Here is a 15,651-nt window from a genome sequence, read left to right as displayed (position 1 = left end):
AAACCAGCCCCCGCGTTGATGAGTCCGGATCCAACCTCTTACAGCAGCTCTGTGCCAACCGGGGGGTACCTGTTGCTTGTCCTGGAGAGTTTATTTTTCCACATTATACAGAGAGGATATAACCTTCTCAAAAGCAGATGTGATATTTTTAACAAATGCTGTCATGGGTATATATAAAAAAAAAAAAAAAAAAAAGAGACCAAAAATACACCTATTGTATTTATTATTTCAAAGGAGATTGTTGCCTCTGCCAATATTTCTTTCTGCTTGGACACCATATGAGGGCCAGGTTTACACTGTGGAAAAAGCTTTGTCAGGTCATAGGTTTCTGCTTTGTGTCGATGTCATTGCTCTGCTGTGCGTGACGTAGGTGGAATAGAATAGAATAGCATAGAATATAAAAAATATAATAGCGTTAACAGCATCGTTTGCTGATGTGGCCGACACTCGAGTGGGGCACGCTGCCCAAAGCCCTTTAACCTTGGCCATTTTTCACTAGACCTCCTGAAAAATCAGGGTTTCGAGTCCCTCTAAAATCACCCGTGACTTCTGAAAATCTCTCAAATATTAGGGAATTTCTTGACTAAAGAGATTGCCTCCAGTGTTCACTCCGAGGGGGCTGGACAGTCCACATCAGAAGGGTGTGTGGGTTGGTTTTTTTTCCATCTACACTGTGCTCTACCCAGAATATATGCAAAAAACACCCAAAAAACACCCCAAGTTCTTCACTTTCCTTCCCCGCCCTGGTTCTTCCTTTGGCTTTCGGGTTGGAGGACCCACGCGGGAGGTGGGTAAAGGCTCAGTGACAGGTTTCATTATGCGCATCTTTATTCTGTTGACGGTCTAAAATTGCCGGCCAATTCTGCTGCTCCGAAATCCTGGCTGCGTTTCGGCAGCTGCTTTGACGGCACAGCCCTTCCCGAGCGTCCCAACCTCCCTGGAGACGAGGTGTCACCACCTTCCTCCGTCGCATCGCCGTTCCGAGGGCTGGCGGCATCTCTGAGCGATACGGGGCCGTTTGATCCGTTAGGAGTGGTAAGTCTGGTCAAGTCAAGGTGATAAGTCTGTCCTGTTGCATATGATTTTTTTTTCCATAATTTATGTCAGCTCTGCAGCTAAGGAGAGCCAAGAGCCTGCACGTTTCCATTATTTAAACACTATTAATTAATAAAGAGTCCAGGGGCTTGACCCCGCAATCTCAGAAGTGCTTTGTAAAGCTTTTGCCGGTGGTACGAGAGCGATGGAATTGGGTCCATCCTTTCGAAACGCGGTTCATTTCCTAGATGCCGAATTTCTCATGTAAGTATTTCCCCGTACAAACCCTGTGTTAGACACATCGTGGTCTTTCAGTACACCAGCCTCCTTTTACATGGGGTTTCTTTCGGTCACTTATTAGTTTTAAGATATTAATATATATATTAACATAATTTTTTTCTTTGCTTGTTGAATCAGGCGAACCTGAAGCCTTGAGCAGCAACTGGCTGCAAAAAGCCACGGCCAGAGCAAGTGCAGGGACGCGACTGCAGCATTTGGGAGAGGGACAGGACCCACCAAACCTTGTAAGATGTTGCACATACCACAGGCAGATCCACAAGGTTACTCAGATGAACGTTGCTTTGTAGATCTTTCTTTCACCTTTTTGCAAAGTCTGAGCAAATGTTGTTAAAAGTCCGAGTATATGCAGCGTCCGAAGATCTATAATAATATAAGCAGATTACTGTAGCTAAAAACGCATCTCTCCTTGAAGCCGTATCTCCACGTTACTGTTCTGTGCCCAAATATACTCAGTGGGGTGGAAAAGAGGGTGGGAGGAGAAGGAAAACTGCTGATATCTTTGCATCGTCATCGTCACTCCGCTAACGAGGAAGGCTCGCGGGGGCTGTCGAGGTTGAACGTTGCTGCTCTCGGGATCAGTTTGGTGCCGTTTGATGTAGTGTTTCTAGTACGTATTCAACCTGGAGGGGGACACCTGGGGAAAAAACTCTGTTTATTGGCTATCTATCCAGCACTTGTTTTTGTCTCCATCACTAGTAACCAGGGGCAGGGACACGTTTCACCTTCGATCTGGTTGCATGGAGTTTTGGCAACCTCTTCCTTCAGCCACTGCCCGTGTCCGTATCGTGTCTGTTGCAACACATATGCCTTGAGCTCAAAAGATGATGCCTTTATATATATTTTTTTTAAATTATTATGAGTTAATCTGTGCCCCGTCCCAGAGCTGTCCTCCCTCCCTCCAGCATCCAGCTCACCCAGGGGCAGGTCTGCTCCTGCTGGGCAGGAGGAGGTGGAGGCTCCTACCCAAAATGTGGGGTGTGTGTTTGGCTTAGTTACACTCACGATTTTTTCTCTCCTGGTGCGAGGAGGAGCTGGCTGTTCCACGTGCCGCTTGGGTCTTCGTTTTACAGGCTGGTATTTGCTATTCCTGAGCTTTTTCAGGCACGAGGAGAAATCTTGGATGCCAGCAGCAACCCTTGACACCAAGACATTGCTTTGCTTTGACATTGTCACCCTATAACCAAGAGCAGCGTTTGACCCAGCGCATGTCTTGACTCACAGGATTCTGCACCTAAATTAAAGAACCCCCAAACCATATTTTAGTGCTTCTTTCATCTTGCAAGGCTGCGGCGTTCGGTTTTCCTGGTGCTGTTGGAAGGCGTGTAGACATCATGGGTGAAGAGCAGCCTGGAAACTCGAGAGACAGATGGAGACGGTGGATGTGCAAATAGATGCAACAGAGAAACCAGCCCACAGGCCTCGGCCAAAGTGCCTTTGAGGAGGATCGTCAAGGCAGCCGCTTAATTATCTGACCACTAAGCCTGCTGTTTCCTGACTCACACGAACCTTTCTCGGATACTGGACTTTGGGCCCCAAAACTGTTCCATCCAAAACAATATGAATTTCTTCCATTGCTTTCAGTCAGAGGTGGTTTTTTGGTTTGGTGTGTGGCTGTTGTGGGTTTGTTTGGGATTTTTTTTGTTGTGTTTTTTTTTTTTAATTAAGTCTCTCCGCTGAGAGCCAGAAGACCCAGATCCACCTCCTCCCCAGCCACGAGGCCTTTTTGGCCACAGACAGGCCACGCAGAACCTGGTTTGACTCACCGCACCGCTCCATCCCTTCGGGCACGGCAGGAGCAGCAGCGCTTTCCAAATCCTGGCTGCGCAGGTGAAACCTTCATCCCACAAACACCCTCATCCCATCGTCCCCACGCAGACTCGGGCGGGCTCCGACCTCCTCTGCACAAAGCACAACAAGCGCTTTAAAAATCTGAATTATGAGGCAAGAGCGAAGGGGTAGCTGAAGCACTAGGGACACCCGTTTAGCTGCGAAGACATTGCTGTCACCGTATGAAAATTAGAGTGAAGATAAACCTTTGGTTCTCAGCTATTTCAGTTTTATCAAGTCTATAAAACAATAATTACCTGCCACTTCGATTTTGGAGTCAGCGGTGACTCAGCTCCAGCTGGGCTTGGCTGACACGCCAGACCTTCTGCTTCCCGCTGGGCGGCGTCTGCGTCTGCCACGCCACGAATTTCAGACAAACTTTGAACCAAAGCGGGTGATTCCCAACCGCTCTTGGCTTTTCTGTCCCACCAGCAGCTTTGGGTCGGGTTGCTGCTGCCACTCAATGCCACGTAGGCTTTGTGCCCAACGTGCATGTTTTATACTCACACTTTACAACGTCTCACCAGCAAGAACCCCTCGTGACAAGCAGGATGGAGAGTTGCTGCTTTTCTGGCCTCCGCTCTGGGTCCTGATACCGCTGGGAAATTCTCCTTTTTCAGGCTGAAATGTTTCCTCGGTTTCATTCTGTAGGTGTTTGGGGAAGAGGAGACAAGAACGCAGGGATGGGTTTGGGGTATTTGTGTTACTGTCGGGGAGGAAACCTTGAGGTCCAACATCCAAAAGGTTGGGGAAGTACAGAGTGAAAAAAAAATTTATATTATTATTGTGCTGTTGTGTCAAAGGGAAAAAGTCCCAGCACAGGGGAACTGCAAAATCTGAAAGCTGGTAGAAGTAAAAAAAAAAAAAATGTTAATGCCTTTGCTTTAGAAAGAAAATACATATTTTTTTTTTTAATTTAACTGCATACTTTTACCCATGACATCCACGTCAATGCTCGCTTTGAGCTTCAAGCTGGCAGAGTCGTCAGCTTCATCATGGTGATCATCATCTTCATTTTCTTCTTCATCGTCGTCTTCATCATGATCATCAACTTCTTTATCTTCTTCATCATGATCATCTTCTCATCTTCTTCATTGTCACAAACACGTGTGGGACCATGAACTTGCTTCGTAAAATCCAACTATAACACCATCCTCACGGACACCTATTCCCCCCTGTATATATCTGTATATATATATGATTTGAGACACAAAGCTCTCGAGTGCAATTGCTGCGAGAAACTAGAAAGCTACGTGTGGGCACGGTGCGATCCGCTCAGGTTTTTGGCACTCTGCTTTTTGTGTCTGTTAAAAATCGCCCAGAGTGAGTCACCTGGAGATGCATTTATTCAGCGAGTCGGAGAGAGCTGCTGCCCAAAATAGCAGCCGTGTAATTTTTTATGATGCTGTAATGCCAGCGCGGCGAAGATCGGCATCATTTAACAGAGCTGCTCCCTGCCTGGCCATCAAATACCCCGTGTCAAGCCTGAAAATAAACGTGAAAAGCCACGTGCTCGGTTACATAAACCAGCCCGTGTCAGAAATGCCTTTTTGCCCTTTCTGCACATCTTTTGTGTGTTTGTTTGTTTTCTCTCTTTATGCCTTTCTAAGCCACCTTTGCTAATTTTCTTAAACCAGAGTAGAAAAATCCTCTAAAGCAGCAAGTTCAGCACATCCAGCTCCGAATTGCTCATCATTTCTTCTCGCCCACGTCCCTGTACAAAGCTCCGAGCACCCCCCTTGGCCGGGGCTCGTGCCCAAAACCCAGCGGCTCCTTCCCCAAAGAAACCAGAGGCAACGCTCTGCAGATGCTGCTTTGCACAGTTTGGGGTTAAACGGCTCCACGATTGGAGCAGCTCTCTACCAAAGGATTAATAAAGATTAATTCGCCCACGCTGGGGTTTAATAGCTCAGGTGAACTTTCCCAGGCAAACGATGTTTTATAGGGACCGTTCCAGTTTATTAACATTATCTTTTAATGCAGCACTTTGGGAGAAAACGGGACTCCTGCCAGGGGCGGGTCTGAATTTGTGTCCTCCAGCTTCGGGTGTCCCAACGGGGAAAATGTGAAAACTGAGGAACAGCCCCTCAACGCAACCACCGGTGTAAAGGAAATAGCGGCAAGTGAGCGCGGCTTGACCAGAATATTTACATTTTATTAAATCTTTACAATCAGCAGTTATAATCAAGTACACAATTATGTACACAGGTTATATACATTTTAGCCCGGACTTTTACATCACAGTACATAGTTGCCTTTAGAAATATTGTATACACTTCTCACCAGACAGCGAAACCCAACAATAGTGTTACAGCACCTGGTATTAGACATCGTTCTTAAGAAAATAGCTGTAAATTGGGCTGGCTAAAAAAAAAAAAAAAAAAAAAAAAAACACCAAAAAAATCTTGTAAAATCTGAACATACACTATTTCATTCACAGAATGGGTTTCTTTTTCTATGTTCTGACTGATGCCTTTTGCATAAGATGTGGGGTTTCCGCGCCCGCCGCACCGCCAGGTAGGCTGGCAGCAGGCGCGGAACCGAAGCCGGGCTCGTTTCGAAACTTCATTAAGAAACACAAAATGTAAACAATTGAGAAGATTCCTCCGAGATCAAATGAGAAATTAATTGGCTGCTCTGAATTACGTGGCCTGGAAGAAGCGCCGGCTCCAGCTGCGGTTCCTGAACTCTTCGGGGTTCAATCCCACACAAATACACGTACAACACCGTACAGAGAACGGGGCGGTGGCTGAAGTACCAGCGATATCCCACGGGCAGGGCGCAGACTTCGAAAAATGTGGGAAGAACCGTTATTCCCCCCTCCAAAAAAGCTTTTCTTGTTTTGATGAATACATTCTTTTTGCTTTTTAACAGCGACGGAAAACTGAGTTCTCTCCAGAATGATATGAACAGGTTAAACTAAAAGCCTGTTTTCCTCGGAAGGAAATACAAAGTGAAAATAACCTGAATAACACTGTCCCCCCCCCCCAATTCGGACCGCCTCCCCAGAGGTCAGCCCTACCCCATTCAGGTCTGCGAACAAGGCCGTGGCTCTCGTGGTGGATTCAAAGGTAAAGCAGAATAAACTCAAAAAACCCAAAAGGAAGGAGGCAAGGAGTTCTCTGAGGTAGGGCCACCACCAAAGTGATGCTGCTCCAAATCCCCCCGCAGTTCTGGGATCGCTCGAAATCCCTCCGAAGGAGAGCTGACCTCTGCTGCTTCAGCAAGGGACGCGGAAAAAGCGGTTAAATCAAAATGAGCTGGTGGTGGCAAAGAAAGTTAATGTTTTCATAAAATTTTACATCTACACTTGCTGCAAGTAAAAAAAAAAAAACACCTTTAGTTGCTATATTGACAGTCTTATAACGACCAGAGGGCCTCGATAGCTATAAAAATCATTCTATTTCCACCAGAAGAGCCAACAAGCATGAAGACGCAGCCCATGTCGAAGAGCATGGGAACAAAAATGCTCTTTTTGTGGCACTAAAGCACCGACAGACCAAAGGAATTACCAGAGTGAACACTCTCGATCTGCACGCGATGGTTCGGAGACGAAGGACACTTCAAAGACTCCCGTGATCAAACTCCTTACATGAGGAAATTCACGTAACGCACACACGCACAAAAATATAAATTAAAAAAAATCCTCAACTGAAAAAACCCCGCTGCTCCAAGCCCTGCTCATCCAGTCCAAACCTCCACCCAGTTATTTGTGCAAAAGAATTATAACTACCTTTAAAAGCTAATTTATTTAAAAGGACACTTATTCACTATTCCGCTACCACTTCATTTCCTCCTCAAAATCACCTCCTGCTCGAGTGATCTGAAGTTACCGTTGAGTTGATGGACAATATTCTGTCACGTTCTCCAAAGGTGCCTGTGCATTCTGAGGCTCTGGCAAGTGTCACTAAGCAGACACGTATGCGACGTTCGCCTGGGATTTCTCCACGTTGTACAGGAGTACACAGCAATAAATACAGTATGGCTGTACTAATTAACCGTTGCATATTCAGCACGTGTAATTTCACCAGCTAAATGAAAGGTGCAGTTCAGATTGGGGCTTTTTTTTCTTTTTAATTATTCCATTGTAAAGATGGATATAAACCTTCATTTTCAGCCTGGTCTAGCATATAGGCAGTGTTAATTTACTCTTTAATATAAAACAATTCTTTGAACCACAATTCACTAAAAGCAGTTTATATAAATCAAGTTAACTAGGGTTTTTTTTGGCAGTTTCTTTGGACACAGTCAAAACGTCTCTCAGATGTTTAAACATCCCCATTTTTTATTTCAATCACGTTTTTCATCGTGGGGATAACAAATCAGGACTCGCACTTACCCGTAACAAACCCCGAGTACCAAGAGGGCGTCATCCTCGCGGCTCACGCCGCTGCGCGCTCAGCTGCCGACCCACCGGCCAGAATGGTTGCGCTTCGCTGCCGGCACCGGCCTCGTCGCCCTACGGATCGCACGTCTACGAGTTGCGTATAAAAAGGATGACAAAGTCAAGCCGTTAGAGGTCAAGCTTGTAGAAAAAGGAAGAATTTCTTGTTATAGCTGATGTCGTGATGTTTAGTGTCCTTTTCAGAGAATATTGCCAGTTTAAATTCCGTATCTCGGGGTAGATTTGAGTTTTTCAAGCCGGAAGGCCGAAGGAAACGCCTGGAACTCGACAGGGATGTTGTCCACCCTACCTTAACCTCGAGCAGAACTTTCACAGCACACCGTGGACCTTCCTCTGCTGCTGCTGCCTCAGCTTCCCTGACAGAACCTGCTTCTAAGGTCGCGTTGCCTTTGGTTTGAACAGTGTCTCTGGTTGAAAGCGGAGCAGAAGGGCAAACTCGCGGGCCAGAGTCGTTCTTTGCGGCAAGAGACGGAAGGAGCGATGAGCGACACTACTTGGCCTCAGTACGATACGTCAGGACGAAACCAAACTGCTTCTCGCCGTGTCTTAAAGACACGACGACCAGAAGCGCAACCTCACCCGCTATCAGTGAAGGATTTCGCCGGGTGGAACGGCGCCTCGGCTCCAACCAGGACAGCGGCCGACCTGCCGCCTTCAAGTGCTCCCGTGGGTAAAGCGCGGCGCGGTAACCCCGCTGCGCCGGCTCCTGCTTTCCAGAGGCCGCGGGAGCGTCGCCTCGCGGGCCTGGAACGCGCAGCCCCGGGCTACGGCCCCCGCAGCGGAGCCAGGCAAATGCTTCGATTGCACGTTCCCATTTCTCAACAGGAAAAATTAAAACAATAAAAGAGCGCGTGCCGGATTGCTGTGGTCATCTCCAGGTGAAACCTGGTTGCTCATCACAACGCTGAATGCGTTTTCTAGTTCTCAGATATCAGGGCCTCACTTCTACCCAAAGAGTTCTCCATTTGTTTACTAACAAATAAGTTATTACTACAAGTCATAGCTCATCCTTTTCCATCATTTCAAATGCTTCTATATCTTCATTCCAGTCTGCTAGTATGGATTCCATAGGCTGGACTTTATTATCCCAGTGAACTTTGGAGCTTGGCTGTGTCCGGGGCTGCTGTTCCTGCGGCTGGCCGTCCCCTGGCACGCACGCTGGCTCCGCAGCGCCAGCCTCAGCGGCTCCAGGGACGGAGGAATCCTGATTGGAAGCGGAAACGCCGTCACTGTCCGCGTGCGCAGGAGATAAAGAATCGGGGTCGGGAACGTCGGCGCTTTCTCCTTCTTCAGGCTCCTCGCCGCCTGCACCGATATCCTGAGATGCTAAAGTATCTTCTTCGGAATTTTGTTTATGTGAATCGTTTTCAGATAATTTCTGGTCCATATTCTCCATTTCCAAGTCTTTGAGAGAGAGAGAGGAAAAAAAAAAAAAGTGTTTTCACCAAAACTAGAAAGGCAGCATTTTATTATGTATTTCAAATGCAAAGCCGCTCCCCTTGACCTTATTTCCTCAAGGAAGTGCAGACTTTCCATTGATCCGATGAGCCAATGTTATTAAGGAACATATTTCACAGAGGGAGGTAAGAGCAGACATTGAAACACAGTTTAAACAAAGGCAAACAACTTAAATAGCGACTTCTGGGTCAGTGCTAGTTGCCATCCTTCAGGCTTAAGCAAATACCCGCTGCGCGCACTGAACTTTAATACTGAGTTTTAAAGCATTCCCAGATCCACCAGGGTCTAAGCAAGGAGGAGTCGGACAGAGTTGCATAAGTGACCGAATTGTGGATTAAAGAGAGAGCCAAAGCCACAGCCTCCCCATCACATCCCCACTCGGAGCGACAAACACACGTATCTCAAGTACGGATTTAGCTTTACAACAGCCGTCCAGTTTAACCGTGAGGATTTCTCTGGAGTTTGGTGTTTATAGCCAGCGTACGGGACACTAATATTTCATGATTTCTAGGGAGATGAACTGCATAAGCCGATTTTAACATGGGATACTTACTGCTATCAATAATGTAGTTTGGAATCGTTTTACCTTTAAAGATTGTTGCTGGGATTCCAAACGGAAGCACGAGGAGGGGGGAAGAAGCAGATACGGATTACAAATCCTCAAATGCAGAGCTACCTTTTGTATTTAGTATTTCGTTAGAGCATCTTAACCATAGTTATAAACAGGAGGAATTAGCGGCTATGAAGAAGCAACACCGTGGCTTTCGGCATATTACTGCGGCAAATGTGCAGAAAATAAAACGTTGGCGCTGGTTTGCTAGAGAAACTCGTTCTTACTCTGCTTGGACAAGGCAGCGAGGAAGGCTTACAAAAGGAACACCGCGGATTTTCTGCCACACGCCAACATTTTAATTGGGAATGTATTAGCTTGCAATTTTCTTGTATTATACAAGAAAAACTGCAAAACGTCTGAGGTCAGCAGCCTTATTTCTTATGATAAGCACTTCTTAGGTAGGCAAAATAGCTGTAGCGGTTGTGCCTTTCCTTTTAGGTACCAAGAATGTCACTGGGGAGCTTGAGAAGTGAGAGGCATTTACAATGTAGGGCACTGAAAACACTTCTACTGTTCCTCACACCACTTCAAAGGAGATTATGACAAAAAGGGTTCAAAAGGAATCCAAAAGACTGGATTTTCTCATTACTCAAATTGACATTTAACTGATGAACAGCATTTCTGGATGTTAATGGTAACTGGGGGGGGTGGGGAGTGGATAATGGCACATCTCAGATAATGGCTTTCTTATGAAAAACCTAATACCGATGTCAAACAAAAAACTAGCGCTGCCAAATAACGCGTTTGCGCTTTTGGGCAGCGACAGAAATCACCACCGTACATTTCACGTCGTGCCACAGCTCGGCCGGAAGCTAAACGTGCTTAAACAACCTCAAATCTTACCTCTGTCTTTCGCTTTATCGGAAAGCAGCACCTCCACAGCCTCGTACTCCCGGATGGCATCCAGGATAATGTTTCCTTCCTTGTTGAAGAGGAAGAGCATGGGAATTGTGATATCATCTGTGTTCTTGCCATCGCCGGCCATTTGGAAGAGAGGAGCCGTGTCACTGCTGCTTCCCTCGTTGTCATCTAGCCCGCGCACACAAAAGGCAGAACAAGCAAACCTCCCATTAGATAAACGCGCCACAACTCCCAACTCTCGACGACCTTCTGAGCAGCTTTCTCCTGCCCGGCCAGCTTAGAGGATGCCAGGCAGAAAACAGAAAGTCGGTTGTAAAAAGCAAAAAGCCAATTTGTGTACTTGTTTTCCTTAGCCCTTTTCATTTGTGTCTCAGGTCTTCCTCAGCAGTTGGTAGATAGCGCTATTTCAACTCAGTGATCCTTAAAATAACAACTTTTCATCTGCAAAACCAGTGACAATCACCCTCCTTGATTTGTTTAGCGACATTTTCTGCACAGAACCAGACACAACATTTCATCATCTTCTGAGAGCGCAGTTTCCGTGTTACAGTACTGTCAGCTCAGAGCATTTAACATCTGTCAGCTTTCCAGTATCTGTAAAATACAGGTTACATTTACACAAATGAGGAACTTAATTTTATTTACCAATAACAATGCCGCCTATCGCTCCGGCTTTTTGAATGTTTCGTGCCTTTTCAGCAAACATACACTGGCCTCTTTGCATCAGAGCAATTTTCTCTTTCACTGCCTCAGGATTAGTGATCTCTGAGCATCCGTTATATGGCTTAATGGTTGCAACAAATCCTCTTGTCTGTTTGGAAAAAAAGCAAAAAAAAAAACACCAAAGAGAGAGAATTAGAGCACTAGGTTCAAAAGACTGCTAAGCATTTTCATTTCTTCAGCTGATCTAGTGTATTTAGTGTAGTATTCTGTCAGTGCACAATCTTCACCCTGAAGCTGGACTTAAAGAAGCAAAGAATGATCAAGTGAAAACCTAATCTTCATATCGAGTGTATTTTGTCTATACCTGCGAACTGCTGCCTCTGGGAATTTTTCCTCTTTTGTGCTGCATTTTGCCAACTGAAGTCATTGGGTTTGCCTACTGCTTCCAACAGGGACCATTGCCTCTGTGATATTTTCTTCTTCCATCTAGATACAACCTTTTATAAAAGTTGCCTAAGAAGAGCCTAATCTAACCCTAAATGGGTTTCTGCAAAGCCATGGCTTGACTTAAAAGCCTTCCCTTAAATCAACATCTCTTAAGATACGCACTGCAGATTATACAAATTTGTTACAAATCATACTATGTATGGATTTTAAAACCTAAATCGTGACTCAAGCGCATAGCACAGGCTACAAACCGCTAAGCCACTCATCTAAAAGATTGTCACTGCCGTCTTTCTGTCATTGCTGCACCCTGTCATTTTAACCACTGGAATTAATTGATCACCCTCTAGCTGGCCACCCTGAAATAGCATCCGTAGTGTAAAATTTAGGCTTATGCAATAATGAAACAAGAAATGCCCAGTTGGCAGGGGCGTATGAAAGGCAGCTCTTGCTTGACCAACCTCTTCTCCTTCTACGACAAGGTGACGCGCTCAGCGGATGAGGGAAAGGCTGTGGATGTTGTGTACCTGGACTGTAATAAAGCCCAGACTTGTGGTGAACGGAGTCAGATCAGGTTGGTGGCCGGTCACGAGTGGTGTCCCCAGGGCTCAGTACTGGGGCCAGTTCTGTTTAATCTCTTTATCAATGGTCTGGATGAGGGGATCGAGGGCACGCTCAGTCACTTTGCAGATGACACGAGGTTGGGTGGAGTGTCGATGTGCTGGAGGGTGGGAAGGCCAGACAGAGGGATCTGGCCCGGCTGGATCGATGGGCTGAGGCCAGTTGTCTGAGGTTCACCAAGGCCAAGTGCCGGGTCCTGCACTTGGGTCACAACAACCCCATGAACGCTGCAGGCTGGGGAAGAGCGGCTGGAAAAGGCCCTGGGGGTGTTGGTGCCAGCGGCTGAACATGAGCCAGCGTTTGCCCAGGTGGCCAAGAGGCCACCAGCACCCTGGCTGGTACCAGCACTGGTGTGGCCAGCAGGCCCAGGGCAGTGACCGTCCTGTGCTGGGCACCGGGGAGGCCAAACCGCGAATCCTGGGGGCAGTTCTGGGCCCCTCACGCCAAGAAAGGCCTTGAGGTGCTGGAGCGAGTTGAGAGAAGGGAACGGAGCTGGTGAGGGGCTGGAGCACAAGTGTGATGGGAGCGGCTGAGGGAGCTGGGGGTTCAGCTGGAGAACAGGAGCTGAGGGGAGACCTTCTGATCTCTGACCTGCCTGAAAGGAGCTTGGAGCCAGGGGGGGTCGGGCTCTGCTCCCCAGGAACAAGCGCCAGGACCAGAGGAAACGGCCTCAAGTTGCACCAGGGGAGGTTGGGGTTGGATCTGGGGAACAATTTCTTCCCCAAAGGGCTGTGGGGCATTGGAACAGGCTGCCCAGGGCAGTGCTGGAGTCACCATCCCTGGAGGGGTTGGACAAACATTTAGATGAGGTTCTCAGGGACATGGGGTAGTGGTGGACTTGGCAGTGTTGGCTTAACTGTTGGACTTGATCTTAAAGGTCTTTTCCAACCTGAACAATTCTGTGATACACATCTTACATACCCCTGTTTTGTGTTTGGATAAGTCCATCCCAAATTGTGCTGGTCCAGCAGTCAAGACCACCCTGCCGAAGAATGGGTGGGAAACGATCTGAACAGCACGAGGAGGCAGCTGTTGCTCCTTCTGTTGCTGACTGGAGAGCTCAATCATTTCCTGCATGAACCGTAAGCCATCTTCAGCATCGAGAGAACTTGCTGCCTGAGTAGGAAAGAAACAGTAAGTTTCGTCTTAAATATTTGAGAAACTTGAAAAAAAAAAATAAATTGAACTTTTCTTTGTTTGGACCACTGCTATGAAGATTTTAAAATACAGAGTGGATGCTCACTGGCATTCATTCATAATTTCAAATAAGGAAGTTACCTTTTTAGCATCTCCATCATACAGAAGACTGAAAACATACAAACATATAGACCTCCTAAAGAAACGGCAGTATCTCACGTGCTGCATATCCAGCTCATGTGCCTCCTTCCACAGTCTGGCTGTCCCTCCTGAACATCCAAGTGTCAAATATCATCGCTAGTAGGATTTTACTGAAAGTTTTCAGAAAAAAAAATCAGCACTGTCAAGTCTTACTTGCACTGCGTGCTGCACTAATTGTACTCTTCCATCTTTCAGATGAATCAAACTGACTCCCATCTTCTTCAGTATCTCCAAGTGTTCGGGATTACTGGCCATGAAATCTCTGGCTCTCAATGGTGGCTTTGGTCCACTTCCCAAACTCTCTTCCCTGCCAAAAGATATTGGAGATCAAAGCTTTGAAAAACAGATTATTCTTGAAACATAACTCTCACAAGTTATTCTTACCACCACTAGATGAGAATTCTTTGGAATAACATTGAGTTAAAGCTTCACTAGAATGCCACTTCTCCATTAAACTGTCTTTTCTACAAAGCTGTCAATATTATCAATAATTTTGTAGTGCAAAAAAGCACATGCAATGTTGATAACTACCATATGCTGTCTCTCATTTCTAAATAGCCTTATTGTAAGATCGACTAAAACCAGTTTTCCTCATACAGTTGATACGCAGTTTACTCACGAAGTATTAATATCAAAGGGGTGGCCGGAAGGATAAACTTCCTCAGCTTTAACAGACTACCCCATATTCTTCAAAACGGGTGAAGTAACACATGGCAGCATGATTTGCTTACTACAAAGAAGAGCTACAAAGAGACTACAGAAATTCATTTCACAAATCAGAGAGACAGGGTTCCCGTAATACCTGGGCTACAATTCCTGCTTGGAGTATGGGATTGGTTAACCTCCTTTTGCTTTGAAGGAGCCACTAATTCCTGCTGGAAATGGACTGTCTTGCTGATGACGCCAAACATAATTAATTTGTCCTGTAGCTGGGCTATCCATGCCTAAAGGACTCCAAACTCAAGCAGAACAAGCTCCAATACACCTCATATTTCTCCTTCCATGCATAACAGACCCCATTCCGTTCAGTCCTACACTAACAGACGACAGAAAATATTCATCTTACACTCTGGAAACACCCCGAGGGCAGCTCTTATCCACCACATTTTTCAAGGGTTCACGAATACTCTGAGCGAACATGGGGTCGTTTGGGAAAAGAATCTGGGTGTTGGGACAGGTCCAGTCAAAGTTGCTGTCATCCAGCTCCGTGTACTCTGTCGTCTGAAATGAAAGACACACATCGCCTGTTAAAAATGCAGGTTACATTGGTATAGGAAGAAATTCAACAGACAGACCTACCCTTAAGTCATCTGAAATTTAAGCAACCAGATTTTTTTGGCAGAAATGGCTAATCCTCCGCTGGCAAATGGAACTTCTCAAGGCTGCTCATGACACTGCTAGTGCTCCTGTACTTTCTGTGCTGGAAACTAAAAGAAGTCATTACGATTTCATTTGATTTTTGCCTTTATGAAGCGTGGACCAGCTGCAGGCCTTAGGTAATTCTTGCTTTGTATGACTACAAAAATACAAACAAACGATTCTCCTCCTCGGGAGCCACACAGACTTGCAAGTCTGAATGGGCGAGGATGAATCTCTTACACAATTCAAACAATCTCTGTTTTCAGGAAAGATGACACAGTTAACATTTGCACAAATTGCTGTTCCGTAACATGTGAAACCACGCGGAACATGTGCAGTGATTTGCAGCCGTATTTAACCTGTTCTTAGTTTTGCAAATAACTGGCAAGTTATTTTCTCACCTATAAAAATTAAAGTAGTATTTGCCTGCTTGCAAAAAAACCTGTTTGCAACACGTTAGCTAATTAAAAAAAATCAAGTATTTAAAGGCTCCCTAAAACCCAAGACCTAAAAGGCTGTTAGTTTACCGGAACAGACCCTTGAAAATCCCTGTGCTCTTAGTGTGACACATGGTAGTCACACCACTTAAGAAAGAAGGTCTTGCAAGCATCAGCACAGTAAAACACGACCTTTCCTGTTTATGAGCATAAATACAAACAGGATGTTCAGTTCCTGCTGCCAACTAAGTCACAGGCATTTTGGCTTAATAGCACTGTGTTTACATTAA

At 46.0% G+C, this 15,651-nt stretch overlaps 1 protein-coding gene across 1 annotated transcript in view; it reads right to left on the bottom strand.

Annotated features, from left to right (window-relative positions):
- Positions 1 to 5,306: 5,306 nt before the first annotated feature.
- EDEM3 (ER degradation enhancing alpha-mannosidase like protein 3) overlaps positions 5,307 to 15,651 on the bottom strand; it is a 28,493-nt gene continuing 18,148 nt past the window's right edge. Inside the window, exons 15-20 of the mRNA XM_065648955.1 lie at positions 14,632 to 14,786; positions 13,719 to 13,872; positions 13,149 to 13,343; positions 11,145 to 11,310; positions 10,482 to 10,667; positions 5,307 to 8,971 (exon numbers count right to left, since the gene is read on the bottom strand). Coding sequence (XP_065505027.1) covers positions 8,565 to 8,971; positions 10,482 to 10,667; positions 11,145 to 11,310; positions 13,149 to 13,343; positions 13,719 to 13,872; positions 14,632 to 14,786 — 1,263 coding nt within the window. The 3' untranslated portion in view covers positions 5,307 to 8,564. The remainder of the gene's footprint in view (positions 8,972 to 10,481; positions 10,668 to 11,144; positions 11,311 to 13,148; positions 13,344 to 13,718; positions 13,873 to 14,631; positions 14,787 to 15,651) is intronic.

This window comes from Caloenas nicobarica, chromosome 20 (genome assembly GCF_036013445.1).
Source record: "Caloenas nicobarica isolate bCalNic1 chromosome 20, bCalNic1.hap1, whole genome shotgun sequence".
In the NCBI taxonomy this organism is placed as follows: Eukaryota; Metazoa; Chordata; class Aves; order Columbiformes; family Columbidae; genus Caloenas; species Caloenas nicobarica.
This window is presented reverse-complemented; position numbering and strand designations above follow the sequence as displayed.